The sequence below is a fragment of the Acinonyx jubatus genome, chromosome B2, assembly GCF_027475565.1.
Source record: "Acinonyx jubatus isolate Ajub_Pintada_27869175 chromosome B2, VMU_Ajub_asm_v1.0, whole genome shotgun sequence".
Taxonomy (NCBI): Eukaryota; Metazoa; Chordata; class Mammalia; order Carnivora; family Felidae; genus Acinonyx; species Acinonyx jubatus.
In genome coordinates, this window is record NC_069385.1 from 88,209,667 (window position 1) to 88,225,722 (window position 16,056).

The 16,056-nt window shown below is 34.2% G+C and overlaps 1 protein-coding gene across 5 annotated transcripts in view; it reads right to left on the reverse strand.

Moving 5' to 3' along the window:
- Positions 1 to 16,056, reverse strand: part of ADGRB3 (adhesion G protein-coupled receptor B3) — a 727,056-nt gene that overhangs the window by 159,871 nt on the left and 551,129 nt on the right. For all 5 annotated transcript variants that reach the window (XM_053222612.1, XM_053222611.1, XM_027057493.2 and 2 more), the window contains 3 exons: positions 6,599 to 6,725; positions 4,880 to 4,983; positions 870 to 972 (listed from right to left, as the gene is read on the reverse strand). In XM_053222612.1, the coding sequence (XP_053078587.1) occupies positions 870 to 972; positions 4,880 to 4,983; positions 6,599 to 6,725 (334 nt within the window). The remainder of the gene's footprint in view (positions 1 to 869; positions 973 to 4,879; positions 4,984 to 6,598; positions 6,726 to 16,056) is intronic.

Here is a 16,056-nt window from a genome sequence, read left to right on the forward strand (position 1 = left end):
ATGCTGAAAAGTGTATGATTTTTTTTTTAATTATAGCTTCTAAAAAAGGTCAATAACTGGCCTTAGCACTTGACAATAAAAAAGCTGAAAAAAAAACAACGGGCCTGGATTAATCAACAAATATTATCAAAGCAATGTTTACCAGAATTCCTTTGAGATTGGGGTAAATTAAAGACTGCTATATGGGTTTCTTGCAATGCATTCAGAGTAGTTTAGTAAAGAGAGCTGACAGTCATGTCTGGAAAAAAACATGATCATTCAATTCAAGTCAGTTCTTGTAAATAGGACCTATACTTTTACATTCTGCTGAAAGTAACTGTTCACATAAAGAACTGCAATCGTGGTTAAGTATCAGTGCTTTTTGGTTAAGTAAAGCTTTTTGAAAAGCATAAAATCTAGTGTTTTTAGCTAATACTGTCTTCAATTATTGCAATAGATAATTTTTGGGTAGATGTTCATGTTCTACGTTATACTTGTAAGCATTTTATAGTTGGCTTTTAGGAATCAGTGTGTTAATAAAGTAGACCAAAACAGGGGCAATTCTATTTGCAATTAGGATAATGAATCAAAATTTGTGCTTTTGATGTTCCAAGGCTTTGAACTCACAGAGCTTTGATATAATACTTAACAAACATATTTTTACTATTATAAACAGCCTCTCAATCCCCAGGAAATTAAACCAAGGGAATGTATTTCTAGTCTAGATTAGGCGATTACTTTTATTTAGTAAGCAATGAAATAATTTTGTTTTTAAAAATAATTTTTATCAGAAGTTCTCCATTTTATCTAGAATGTTTAGATTTTCAATAATCAACTTTTATGTCAAAACATAAACACACATATAGAATCAGAATAATTACCAGTCGTACCTTATTATGTGTCTGAGTCTGTCCAACCAGTATGAGGATGTTGGATGAGATGATAGACAGGCAGAAGTTAATTAGAATTATAGACCTCTCAGAGCGTATGTACCTAGCCAGAAAGAGAGAGAGTGTTCAACTTTAAAATTCAGAAGATGAAGAATTATGAATTATGCAAATTGGTGAAATTCATCCAGAAAAGAAACACTAAAATATATCCTTCATAGAATAAAATATATGAAAAACTTTTTTTAATAAAGATTATTCTTAGAAACCCAATTTTATAGAGACATGGCATGTCCTAGAGTCCTCTAGAATAATTTTTTTTCTTTAGACATTAGTGTACACAACATGGCATTTCTAACAGAGTCTAAGTGGTACATCTGTTATCAATATAATTTTTTACTAAAAATATAAAATTTCTTGGAAATATATCAATTACTATAATTACCATTATTTATATGTATATATAATATGCTTATTATCATATAAAATCAATAGAAAATCTGAGAACCAAAAGGAAAAAAATCCCACATAGATTCTCAAGTATTCCTTTGTTTCTAGAAAGCAGCCATTACTTTCATGAAACCATGAACACTCATCTACCATTTCATACACTCAAATATTTTTATGTCATCTTCTACTCTTTATATTTTTCTTTTCTAATTGTTCCAAAAGCAAACAAAAAACAAAACCAAAACCAAACCAAAACAAAATAAAACAAAGCAAAAAAACCAAAAAACTTAATCTTCATCTCCAAAAACTAGTCCAATCCACAAATGATAATTCACCACCAGGCTGGAAAATTACTTGGTGTCTGCCATGTTTTACCCTTATGAAGGAATGTTTATATACAGTCTGTTATATAATTTTTACACGCACCAAGAATGTAAGCCACAGAGAAAACGGATCAGAATCAAATGTTCTACCAGCTGCTTACTCTGAAAGGTTAACAGTTATTTTGCTCTACTGTACCTTACGGTAAATTACTGAGTGACAGTAACAAAAAGACATACTTGTACTTGCTGTGTGTTTGAGACTGCTCAATTTGTATTAGAACATGGAATCACTCTCCACAGCAGGTGTGGGCTTTCCTGTGCAGTGTCAGATGGGGGTGCCAGAGATCTGGAGGCACTCTTTGGAAAGTAAAATCTATCAAAGTTCCTTCTCTATCTCTGTCTTTGAGGAATATTTAGGCAGAAGCCTCACATTCCATCATATATTTCAGAAGAGAAAGCAAAACGAAAACAGAAGTAACAATAAAATACAAAAAGCAATTTTTCAGTATGAAAAAATTTCCTTTCTTCATAAAACAAACCCAAATAGGAATAACCTAGGACAATTCTCAATACAAAATGTCCTCAAGAGTTGCTTAACCTTGTCCCTGCATCATCACTATCTAAAAATATAATAAACCACACACTGGGAAGCTAAAGACATCATCAAATATTAAGTTGTTTCTTCTTTCGTGAGTGGGAGATATAACACATAAAGTTTAAGGGCTGCAAAAAATTGACCCTTTAAATGTAAATGGCTTTCATGACAACATAAGCACACAGATGACATTATTAAAAGGGTTTCAGTGATATCATTTGCTCTGTAAATAGGAAAATCATGGTGGTAAAAGACCCAGACTGACCACCGTGAAGAGTCTTCAGATGTTTCTGTTATTCATCAATACTGAGTCACATTATTGCTTTAAAAATTTCTATAAAATGTCTCAACTTCCAAAACTTTTTATAAACATATTTGGGGTTTTAAACAAAATTTGTAAATGCATCATTTCAATACACGGATTAAAAAGATATGCTCAGGTGTTCTTAGATGTAATAATATAACTCTACAGAACATATTTGTAAATGAAGAGAACTTAGTGTATTAACTTTTTGATGAACATTTGTAATGAACTATAAGGGATACCAATTTTCAAAATACTATCTTATATATAAAATAATTCTGATGTTCATACATCTTGCAAATCATTGGAAAATTTAAAAATTTATACTTTTTAATTAGAAAAAAAATGAGTATTACCATACAGTACTACCATCCAGTAATGTAAGGTAAATTTAATGTTTATAAAATTCATTAAATTTGTCATGCTACAAGATTCACTCAATAATTTATGATCTTGAAACTTCTATAAATCTATTAATATTATTTCAATCATTCTATTCGTAGAGAATGAGTTGATTAGCAACTAAATTTTAGGAATCAAAATTTATGTTGTTTCTTAGTACTGTCTTCTAAATTTCTCAATTTCACATCAAGTTTTAATAGATCCTCTCAGGTGTTTGAGTAATTCTTAGAAAACTCATAGGTGATTTCTCTGGATTTTCTGGATTAAAGAAAACTTTATTACGGACTAATTAATCCTGTATTTCCTTATATATCATTTATACTGGCAGTGGTTTTGCTAGTTTGACTATAAGTATTGAGAGGAGAAAAGAAGGTGGAATTGGTGACTGAACCCTAAGTATTGAGAAATGGAACTTAGTTCTAAATACTTCAGTGAGTATGAATTATGACGCAGTTGTGATTACCTAACGTCCTGGCCCTTAAACACCGCCTCATTTTCTGAAAAGTGCCATTTAGGTAATTGTGGAAGACAAAGGTGTCTTTTTCCCAGCCTTCGTGCATTTTGTTCTTGTATTACCAGGGCAATGTCTGCTTGACTGACCAATGAAGCCTGGGTTCTATTGTCTACAACACCGTGCCTAGGCCATTCCATGGGACTGGCCATATTTTATCAGATAGTCTCACTCTGTCAGTGTTTTACTACCAGATAACTCCTCCACAGGAAGGCAGAACCTCTATTATGTACCTATGTCAATGGAGCAAGAATGTGTACATATTTTGCTTGAAGCATGAAAATTTTAGTATCTCTGACAATTTAATATCCTGGAAAATTAATTCTTATCCTCAAAAGAATATAAAATATGATGGAAAACAATTAGTTTTTTGAAAGGATGTTGAATGAAATGACATTTCTTTATTAAATTATAATTACTTTTTCAACTGAATTGTTCTTAAGTAACAGTAAACCACAAGGACTAGCTACTTGTGCAATTTTAATATTACAGGTTTTCAGGAAATAATATACAATTATCTAGTTACTAATATAACAACCAATTTGGGGACATTTTTTAATAATCAAGATGGATATAAAAATGTCTCACACTTAATATTTTTAAATCCATTTGGAACTTTGGCCATTTGGTTAGGTACAGTTTACCAATATGTGAACAGATATAATATAATGTCTAAAATACACAGGTCTAATTTTTATTAATAGAACACATCTTAGAGAAATACTAAATTTCCATGCACTATCAAGCAGATGCAATTTCAAATACTGTAGAACAAAGTTTTTCAATTACATGCCCTTGTTTATGTATTTTTCACTTGTAATCAGTTTGCCAAAATATGACTTTTTGGAAACATTCAACCACAAGACTTTCCTATAGCATTGTGGTATTTGTGTATTAATAATACAGAAGATTTACTCATTGTCTGGGATATAATGAAAGCATGTGCTTAAATTCTTAAGTTTAAAACTTAAAACTTAAGAATTTGGAGAACATATTTATATAACAGAGATATTACTTTGGCTGTACCAATTAAACTCTAAAGCTCAATGGCAATTGAGATAAATAGAAACAAACATAGACTAAACTTGGAGTATTACGGATACCATGTTTGAGGATAAGCAACTTGTTGAAAGCTACCATCATTTGAATTGGGAAGGAAAGTGTGTCTGTTCTGTTTATTTTCTCATCATAGGCAAATACAGACAAGAAATTTAGTAAGAACTTTTATTATTATTTTATTTATTTATTTATTTATTTATTTATTTATTTATTATTAAGCTCATTTATTATGGCTCAATCACTGCAATAACTCTGCTCTAAAAATACTTCTTTCAGTAAATTAAAAAGGAGACATAATGATGATCATATTGCCAGGTTTAATCTGAGTAACAGAGCATTCCAGTGCAAGTGCATTAATTGATTACATACCTCCATAATGCTGCATAGACAACTGCGAGGGTGATCAAGGCCAAGCAAGAAAGGCCACTGCCTACTATTAGGGTAACTGAAGGTGTACCAGAGGATTCCATGATCTGTAAATTAAACAAAAGAAACAAAAAAAGGAGAGATAACATTTTCATAAATTAAAATAACTTCTAAACTCAGCAAAACTACCCTATCCTACTCAAAAACAGCCAATAGAGTTGTTATAGTTACCAGATAATTACCCAGTAGCCACTCAGTTCATATATTCTCAACCTCTAAAATGACTAATTCTAGCTCCCCCCTCTCTCCCACTGTGAAGTAATAAAGGCCTGAGAGTTTTAAATGCTTGATTATGGCATACTACCCACTATGGTTTTCTACAACAAATTACTAAAACTAAAACTATGGTGAATATTCACATGTTAAATTTTCTCTAGCTGAAATTTGAAGCAGCATTCATTTTTATTCAACAACTATAGTTCAGTTATTTCACAATATGTTTTTGGGTAAAATTTACTTTGATCTTCTCATTTATAACTCATTGCTTCCCCAATCTGGTGCCTAGATATTGAAAATTGTTCAAACTTTCTGACTTTTGACAACTTTGTTCTAAGTCAAGTATTCTCTTATTTAATTTCACTTGCTTGGCCTCTAAGGATATAGAAGAAAATCAGATTTCAAAATCAGGAACTTAAAACATATTTTGTGGGTTTTTTTCTATATTTCTAACGAAATATGCAGAGATGATTTTCATAATGCCAGTATCAGTCCCTGAAATACATGACCTTGACAAATAAGCCTTATATATTTTGAAACATATATAAAGATTATAAGCAGTCACTGATTTGAGAGGTTTCTTTCTTTAGACACTAACATGATACTAACTAATGAAATCTATTGTTTTTCTTAATTTTAATACTCGAAGTTTGAAGAAATACACTTTAAGATCAAGTGTATTCCAAACCTTAGGTATGCACATTAAATTATATTATGTATTTCTGTCATCAAAATAAGTAAGAAGAGTGAGGCATATTTAGGCCAAATTTAGACAGAAAGTCACATTCATCTAAATAATTATTTTCAATATTTCAATTTTTGAAATAATCTTCAAACTGCATTTTATGAGGATATTATTTTTCTTTTAGATAGTTTATGCAGCTGTCTATTTCAGAAACTAGTTTTTTACAAGCCTATACACTTTTAAGGAATGATTTTACAGTTTCAGGCAGTCTGTGCTTTCATGAAAACTTCATTTGTTTTTTTAAAAATAAATATCCAAGGACACCCCCAGAAAACCTGTACTGAAAATACCCAATGCAGATATGCAATATGTTTGGCTTATAGTGTCTGGGGTCTTCATTCTATTACCAACAGTATTCTCACAAATTCCCCAGACCAGCTTTTCAGTTCCAAAATAAAGGTTAAGTTGGCAATTATTTTTATTTGAAAGTTTGCAGCATATTAGTAATATGATGGAGTACATCCTCAAAACTATACTGCAGAAATTTCAAGTTAGAAGACATAAAATTGAGTAGTATTTAGTTATAACACACCAACTAGAATTCATTTTACCAAGCTACTGAAGCTAAGGAGGAGACGAACCCAATTTTGCCACCCTGCAACATTTTCCATTTCCCCTTTTAAAATGCAGTTCCCTGGAGAAACCCTCGCCACAATGTCCCTGCCTTTGCATTAAAGCCTTGTTTTCCCTTTGTTACTTACTATTTCTCTAGGTTGCTGAGCCAAAATGGCGAAGGTAGAGAGACGATCACATAAGCATTTCGTATGGGATGCATCGGTAAGCACAGTTTTACATCCCTGGGTGGACCACGTTCCCAAAGACTCGTTCCTGCAAAGGGGGGGTGGGGGGGAGATCGGGATAAATACGCCTGACGGCCAAATCCGTAAAGAAGAAAATGCAGTTTAATTGAGAGAATCGTCTACTGTAATTCCCGTCAGGAAAAAAAAAATCTACTTGTTGTTGAACAGAACGTAATTTAGATGCATCTCCAGTAATGCAAAGCGAGAGTGTTTGGAAAAAGCAAGCAGGAGCGTGCAGAAGAGCTGTCCAGCGCTGGAGGTGCTGAAACCGGGACTAGCTCTGTCCAGCCCTCTGCGAGGAACAGCAGCGGCGGTGGCAGCACGAGCAGCCGCCAGAGCGTTGGCAGCCACTTCCTATGCTCATCGGATCGTTTCAAACACTCAGAGTGTAAAGAGGCTTTTCAGATTTTCATACCAGCTCTGATTCTCGTCCGTATTTTTGGATCGTGAACGCTGGATTTTAAAATGCGGATTTCTCTGAAAAGCCTGCCTAAAAGGTTATATAGCTTGGGTTGGGTGATAGGATCTTTTCCTTTGCTGGTTAGGGATTTTTCCTCCCTTTAGAATTAGCTGCTGTGAAAATTTCACCCTGGAAACGGGAAGCAGCAGCAGCGGCATCAGCTGGTTACGACTCTCATTGCCTTTGCCTGGTATCCAGGGGAGGGGTAGGTTTCAGACATAAGCTTCCCACTCCACACTTCATTCAGCCCAACACGCCTCTGAAACCCTTGACATTTCTTCCCCTGACCTGCCTATCTGCCCTGGAGTAGAAACACTAAGCTAACACCAAGTCTGCTAAAACATTTGGAAGAATAACCATACCCTAAAGTCCGGTAGGAAGGGGGAAAGAGGGCCTGCTTCAATTTTGCCTTTGGTCTAGTCATTCAAAATTCTAAAGCATATGGTTTATTTCCCACCCCAGCAGAACAATAAAAATGGTATCAACCTACGCTTTCTTAGTAGGGGGATAAGATGGGGGAGAACCCTTCCACCCCCAACTGAGCTACTCTACAGGAAGAGGAAGAAAAGAAAAAGAAAAAAAAAAGCTACAGAGTTCGACCAATCAACTTTATTACCATTACACGTGTTATATACTGAATGCACCAATTTTCACCTCCCCTCCCCCAGGTATGGAAACTAACTAGCAAACCTGTGTATGTGTGTGTTTTAATTTCAAACCACGTTATTATCTGTGTTAAAAACTACTCTAAAATTTGAAGAAATAACACATAATTTTGATAGGGTACTTTTGATTTCACCTACTCTATCCTTGAATGCCTAAAGCTATTGGGTTAAATATGTATGCAGTATATTTCTGAGAGATTTCAATGAAAGAGGCTTTTCTGTGACAGTTGAACCTCCAAGATGAGCTACAGAATAGAATTCACACTATGCTTTTTGGTATCTAGAAGCAATGTTTCTAGTATTTGTGATTTTTGTATCATTAATATTCATGACTCAAAATACTCTTAATTACAAATTCTTTTAAGAAGGAATACACTGCATTTGAGGAGGACTACATAAAATATTTACCTAAGTTCAGCCAAAGAATTTTAAGTATTACCAATTCAAAATTAGGAGGTCTCTTTTCTTTCTTATGATGTCATGAAGCCATGACAAATTTAAAAATATATATCAGTTATACCTTCAACCAACTGCAACAGTATTAAATTTCAGTTCTTCCTAACCATAGCAGCACTTTAATTTATTTCATTAACTATCTGTCTTCTATCTTCTTGAGACAAACAGTTAAGGCCAAATGAAAAGCATTTATCTTAGTTGATTAAAGTTTAAAGAAGAAAGATATAGTTAAGGGAATCTGACGTGTTTTAAAACATAACCTCTGCATTATTCAGCCTGGATGGCAGCTCTACTTTAATGCTATATCTGTGCTTTCAAGATGGAGTCTAGTACTTAAACTTTTCACATTATGTAGCTATGACAAATAAAACAAAGTCTTAATAAGGAAAAACTTTACTGTAAATAAGACCTCATGTGAGACAGTTATATATTTATATCCAGGTAATGAAAGTTTGTTTACTCAAGAAAATATTAGCATCACTAAACTTTGGCTGTCAGATATAAAGTCTATGTTCAATACAACGCTGCTAGACTCCGAAGATCATATAAATTTTATATGACACCTTAAGAAAAGTAGGTCAATTTAGTCTGTTTTGTTTGTACAATGATTGCATTGCTGACCTAGCCCAGCCTCAGGCAAAATTGGAAAGTAAGTGACACCAGTCTCACTCCACCCCAAGCATGAAATGCTTCAAATCTCACAGATCCCCTCTTCATGTGCACCTTCCTGAGGCTACTACCTAGCCTATGTCCCTACATTCCTTTGTAATTATTTTCCCTTTGTTGACTTTATGTGATTAAACCCATAATAATATGAGTGACTGAGTATAGTATAATGTGCACTTCCTGGTTTAAAACAAGGTATAAAATACAAAATAATGCATCTGATAGGAGAACATCAGGATTTGGAGATGAGTCGTGGAGAAGATATTGAAAGGTCAGAGGCAATTACCCAACTTCTACATTTGGTAGAAGCTGAGCAAAAAAACATGATGCCATTCTCATACTATACTTTATATTATTTCATAAAACCTCTTGATATTTTAAAACCATATAAACTCTTATAAATTAGTTTTTAAATACAAGCATACATGCCATTATTATTACAAAACCTATAGTATGTGTCATTTGGATTTTCAAACATTTCATAGCTTATTCCTACTATACAAAATTCTTTGAAAGCATGGTACATGTGTCTGATTGATTTCAGTGAGACCTCGTAAAGCAAACTGATATTTGGTAGAGCTAATGTGAAGCAAAATACTTCCCCAGTCTGCAAAGAACAAGATTTTCAAACATGTGGACTATTCCAGCAGTCATATTATCCTTCCAATGTCATAGTTTTGCATGTTATGATTAATGGTTTATCTGTGAATTGTTTTTAGTTACTAACTCCAGGTTTCCATCAATAAGGCAAACAAATACAACAAAATATGTATGAACAGTAAAGATATAATAAGGAAAACAGACTGATGATGTCAGAAGTGAACATAGAAGGATGATACAGATATACATATTATACTGAAAATCAAATATTTCCTTTTAACAATGTCTTTTCTGGGCATTAAAATTTATTTCAAATAGCTTTCAAAAATAACTAGGCCTGCAGAAATTCCATACAGCCAGAACATTCTTTGTTGGTTACACCTACATTCACCCATGTTAGCTGTTAGCTGTCATCTGTACCTCTTCTCCTTCTTCCTATTATTAGGCTGGCTAAAAGAAGAGTCTGCCTGGACAAAGTATTCAAACGTACATACCCACAAGCACAGAATTCTGTGAAAATATGAGACACAAAATCCATTACTTTCTAGCTTAATATTTATTTGAGACCTTTCCCAAATTTCCTAACAATCTATCTGGTTTCTTTTTGGATCTGAGTATATCATTGGGTTCTTGATTTCATGGGAGTTTTAAACAATATAACATGTGACTATTCATTAGTACTTAAGATTACAGAAAAAATTATCTGTTCCCTGTGACAAAGTTGCTTAGTAAAACCTGATAGAAAAAAACTTAGTGACACATTTCACGAAATGAAACTTTTACCTTTTAACGTATCAATACAACCAGGCATTTCACTTGAATCATTCTTTTATAAAACTGTCTATTCTGTTTCATAATAAATCCATGCATAAAGTATTTATTATGAATAAGTTATACACTTTAGGAGATTTATTATCTTTTAGGATATTAATACTCCATTTCTCCAAAATCAACATAGATACAACGACAATTCAAAAAAATCTACACACAACCTCTGAGTATACTATTTTTACAATGAATGTGTACTGAAAGAAAGCAATTGTTTCCCATCATAATGGTCATTAATATCTAAAAATTAGTTGAATCTGTATTTTTTAATTTTTTATTTATTTTTAAAAATTATTTGGAGAGAAAGAGAGCAGAGAGAGAGGGAGAGAAAGAGAGAGAGAGAGAGAGAGAGAGAAGAGGGGGAGGAAAGAGAGTGAGGGAGAGAGAGAGAGAGAGAGAGAGAGAGAGAGAGAGAGAATCCAAGCAGGCTCTGAAAGTGCCCTGACACGGGGCTCATTCTCATGAACTGTGAGATCATGACCTGAGCTGATATCAAGAGTGGGATGCTTAACTGACTGAGCCACCCAGGTGCCCCTGTACTATTTTAATGTGTATGTTACACCCAAATAAATGATGTATATATGCCTCTTGGTGTAAATTACTCCCATAGAACAGAAAATTTTGAAGTACAAATGAGAAAATATTCTCAATTTTGTGTTGAAACAGTGTTTGAGGGTAATTTCTATTTTTTAGGCCATACAAAAACTGAAAATATTGTTATCTCTAGCAATTGTTACTATGTCAAAACACAATGAATATAAAATTAGAAAGTTTTGGCAAAAGTAACCTTAATGATCATCTAGCCCATTGGTTTTCTACACTTGATTCCATTAATCTGGAGTCCTTTAAAAATTAAGCTCTAGGGTGGGCCCTGGGCATTATTACTTTTCTAATGCTCCCCAGATGATTCAAGTGTGCACCCAGGGTTGAGAATCACTGATCTATCCCAACCACTTAGTTTTATAAGACAAGTAAAGTACAGTGAATTTAGGAAACTTGTTTTAAGTCAGACTGAGAGGCAAAGTTGGGTTTCTCACTTCCATACTAGAGGTTTTCAATGCTAAATTTTAATTGCAATCTGTTTTAGAACAGAATGTAACATGTCCTATGAAGTTATAAGAATGTCATGCATATTTACATTTGCAAGCATTGTTGCACTACTGTCACAGTTTTAACAAACTGAGTTAATGGAGAAAGTTAGCAAAAGGTAGATAGATTGTCATACTCTATATTTTATAACCTATATTTAAGGAATATATCCTATGATACATTAAAGAAAAACATTGATTTTATACCAATTTTTCATTATGTGAAACTTCTAGTATCTCTTTAGTGAGATCATTTGCTGTTTGGGTGATACAGTAAAAGTTAAATTGCAAATTCTGAGGGGCGCCTGGGTGGCTCAGTTGGTTAAGCATCCGACTTCAGCTCAGGTCATGATCTCACAGTTCGTGGGTTCAAGCCCCACGTCCAGCTCTGCGCTGACATCCCAGAGCCTGGACCCTGTTTCGGATTCTGTATCTCCCTCTCTTTCTCTGCCCCTCCCTTGTTTGCTCTCTCTCTCTGTCTCTGTCTCTCTCTCTAAAATAAACATTAAAAAAATTAAATTGCAAATTCTGAGAACACAGTAATGGGTAACAGTTGTAAGTTCTTTTTCCTTCTAAAAATATTCTCTGTATTATGATTCAATTGTTATTCAAAATTATTTTATGTCAATCATAATGGTGTCTGTATATAATATTATATACTAGTGTGTGTGTGTTTGTGTGTGTGTATCACAATAAATAAAGATTAACACCCACATAAAGCATATATACTTCATTCACTAGGATGAAATTTAGAAGCAGGTACTTTGCTACCACCAGAAAGAGCACTTATCATCCATCATACTGGGCCTGGAATCAATAGTAATGCCTCTACCAAAATACTAGATTTCTGATTTGTTATAGAGAAATGAAGTAGTTCCAGGAATACTCTATATTTAGATCCTCCCCACAATCCTGTGTGTCTACTAATGCTTTCTATCCAACACCAGAATATTAGGTGATAAATTTACCTCACTTTCTTCAATTATAAAATTAATACTCTTTATGCCATACTAGAATATTAGTGTTTTTGAGAATTGTATCTTGTTTGCCTTTGAATCTCTGACATACTGCTTTTCACTTAGTAGGGACTAAATGATGTTTGTTTAGTTAATTTAATGATTATTTGCATTCAAGAAATGACTAATACTGCTGGATCCAGACAAATCATTTCAGTTCTAATTCATTTGCTGTTCTTCAGCATATAGTAGAAATGTAATCTGAAGAGTATCAATGGATCTTAACAGGCCCATCTATTTGTTTTTGGTCTTCAAACATCATTTGATGATGAACTCTGAAAGATTCAGCATGATGTAGTGATTATTTTCAATCCAGCAGCAAGACTGGAGTCTTCACTAATCAGTCAATAAGTATTTAATGTGCTTTTGAAATGCTAAAGACACATTAAAAAATTAATATAATTTCTTTCTTAGAGAAGCTGACAATCTGGATGGGAAGACTGTACACAATCCAGTATATGTTTTCTGCCTTATTACAACTTATTCTAGAAAATGCTATCAGTTCTACCCTTTTATTCTAAGCTACCATTGTCTCTTGCCTGGGTAAATCCCATCACTGGGTTCCTTGTTCCCATTTTTGCCACATAACTTGAAGTTCAATTTCAACATGGCAGCTGGAGAGATCCTTTTGAAACATTTGTCAACTCATGTCACTCTGTTCAAAACTCTGTCAGTGGTTCTTCTGATCTCAATTGGACTAAAAGACAAACACCTTACAATGGCTTATAAAGACCTATACTATATGGTCTGTCATTGCTTCTCTACCTTCATCTCATAACACACTTGCCTCTGCCCATCACTTCCAAGCACACTGAGCTTTTTGTTGTCCCACCTTGGCATTTTTTGATGGGAATTCCCTTGGCCCAGAATGCACTCCTCAAGTTACATTGCTTACTCCCTCATATCATGTAGGTCTCTGCACTATGTCATCCCACCAGAGACGTCATTACTGACTTTCCACTATAAGATAGTAACTCCCTATCTATAGTAGGTTAAAAATGGCCATGAGTTCTATATAACTCTTTCCATCAAAAGGTACAGTCTATTTCCTCTTCCTTTAATCTTGGTAAGCCCTGTGACTTGATTTAACCAGAAGAATGCACTGGAAATGATTTGTGACTTCTGAGCTTAGGACTCAAGAGATCTCATAGTTTCTACTCTCAGCATTTTGAAATTCTGCTATCATGAGGGATAGCCCAGGTGAGCTTCGCTGAGTATGAGAGACAGCACCAACTACCAGACATGTGAGTGAGACTATATTGGACCAGTCAACCACAGGCTGAACTCCCAGAGAGAACTGCAGTCTCGTGATGAGACAATCCTTCTGATGGTTTTATCTGGTGTCATTCATGACACTGCAGTTTTGTCGGTTCAGCCTGTGGTTGGCTGATCTAATATAGTCTCACTCACATGTCTGGTACTTGGTGCTGTCTCTCATACTCAGTGAAGCTCACCTGGGCCACCCCCCATGATAGCAGAAGAACCAACCAGTTGAACTCAACCTAACAAGCTGAGTCATATAATTATGAGCAACTAAAAGGTTGCTGTTTTAAGCCACTGAGATTTGAGGAGGTTTGCTATATAATAATTGATACATTACTCAATATTTTTCCATATGCCCTTTGTCTTTACCCTGATCTGCTGGTGCCCACAGCACTTATCACATCTAATGTATTATGTATGTATTTTTTGACTCATTTGTTTTTGACCTGTCTTTTCTTACTGGAATGTAAGCTTCTTGAGAACAGGGATATTGTTATATTAATTTCAGTATTCCCAGATCTTAAAAGAGTGGCTGACACATAATAGATGCTAAATAAATATGTGTTGAGTAAATACCTGGTATTGATTTTGACCTGATATAGAAAGCTGGACTTTCCTACATCATTAATTCATTTGTTTATTCAACAAATATTTATTCAGTATCTAATATGATGCAGATGCTAAGCTAGGTTATTTTGTGGCTATATTAGATTTGCACTTTGTCTTTTGGAGCTTGAGGGCTTCAATGGAAATTATCTTGCAGGTGTAGTGCCTCTTTGTCATAAAATACACATTAAAACCATGAACATGTTGCCCTTTAGGGGTCACTGAACATCATTTACAAGAATGGTAGCACCAGCTTTATTGCCAATATTAGTTTTTATTTTACTTACTTACTTACTTTTCAAATTGTATTAAGAATACTTAAAATGAGATCTACTTAATTTTTTAGTTTTTTAAAAATTGTATTTATTTTGAGAGAGATAGAGGCAACACAAGCAGGGGAGGGGCAGGGAGAGGAAGAGAGAGAATCCCAAGCAGGGTCTACACTTTCAGCACAGAACCTGATGTGGGGCTCAAACTCATGAACCCAGAGATCATGACCTGAGCTGAAACCAAGAGGTGGATGCTTAACTGACTGAGCCACACAGGTGCCCTATCTTCTTAATTTTTTAAATGCACCATACAACCAATGTTGTACATCAGATTTCTAGAACTTATTCACCTTGCATAACTGAAATTTAACACCTGTTAAATAGAAACTCTCCATTTCCTCCCCACCCCACCCCCTTGCCACTGGCAATGATCATTCCCAAAGTACATTCCCAAAAGCAACAAAAGCAAAAGTAGACAAGTGGATTATATCAAACTAAAAGCCTTCTGCACAATAAAGGAAACAAATATCAGAGTGAAAAGGCAACCTATGGAATGGGAGAAAATATTTGCTAACCATTGATCTGATAAGAGGTTAAAATCCAAAATACATAAGGAGCTCTTATAACTCAATAGCAAAACAAAAACAAAAACAAAACTGATAAAATGGGAAAACTATTATCTTTTTTGTTGTTGTATTTAATTTTTTTCAATGTTTATTTTTGAGAGAGAGAGAGAGAGAGAAACAGAGTGTGGGTGGGGGAGGGGCAGAGAGAGGGAGACAGAATCTGAAGCAGGCTCCAGGCTCTGAGCTGTCAGCACAGAGCCCGACATGGGGCTTGATCTCAGGAACCACAAGATCATGACCTGAGCTAAAGTCAGATGTTTGACTGAACCACCAAGGTGTCCCTGTTGTTGTTTTTAAAATTGGAAATAGTAAGAGTAGAAAAAAGTATGGGAAGAAATAACACTAAGAAGGCCAATCTACTGGGTTATAAATATGTATAAATATCTTCACCATGATTTATTAATAATTAAAGGTTAAAATATGCTAGCTGCCATCATTAATTAGTCAATAGGCAAATATAATAATCATGGTAATGAAAATAACAGCTAACATTTATAGAGTGTATAACTCATTGATAGGTCCTATGGTAGATACTTTATATATTTTTTAATCCTAAATCTAAATGTCAAGGTTGTTATTGTTGTTATTTTCCCAGATAGGAATATTGAGACAAATGGACCCAATGCATCCATCTAGAATCATGAAGATCCTAGAGATGTAAGAGCCTAGAGTTGGAAGTTGCCTAGATAACTCAATCTGTATAATAACCATGCAAGCCCTGGACTGCCTGTCTTTGGCTTTATTGTTATATGTTTAAAAGAAATAAATGAAGCCAAGAAATTATGGCTATAGTAAGGCTGCCCAGCTGGTAAAAGG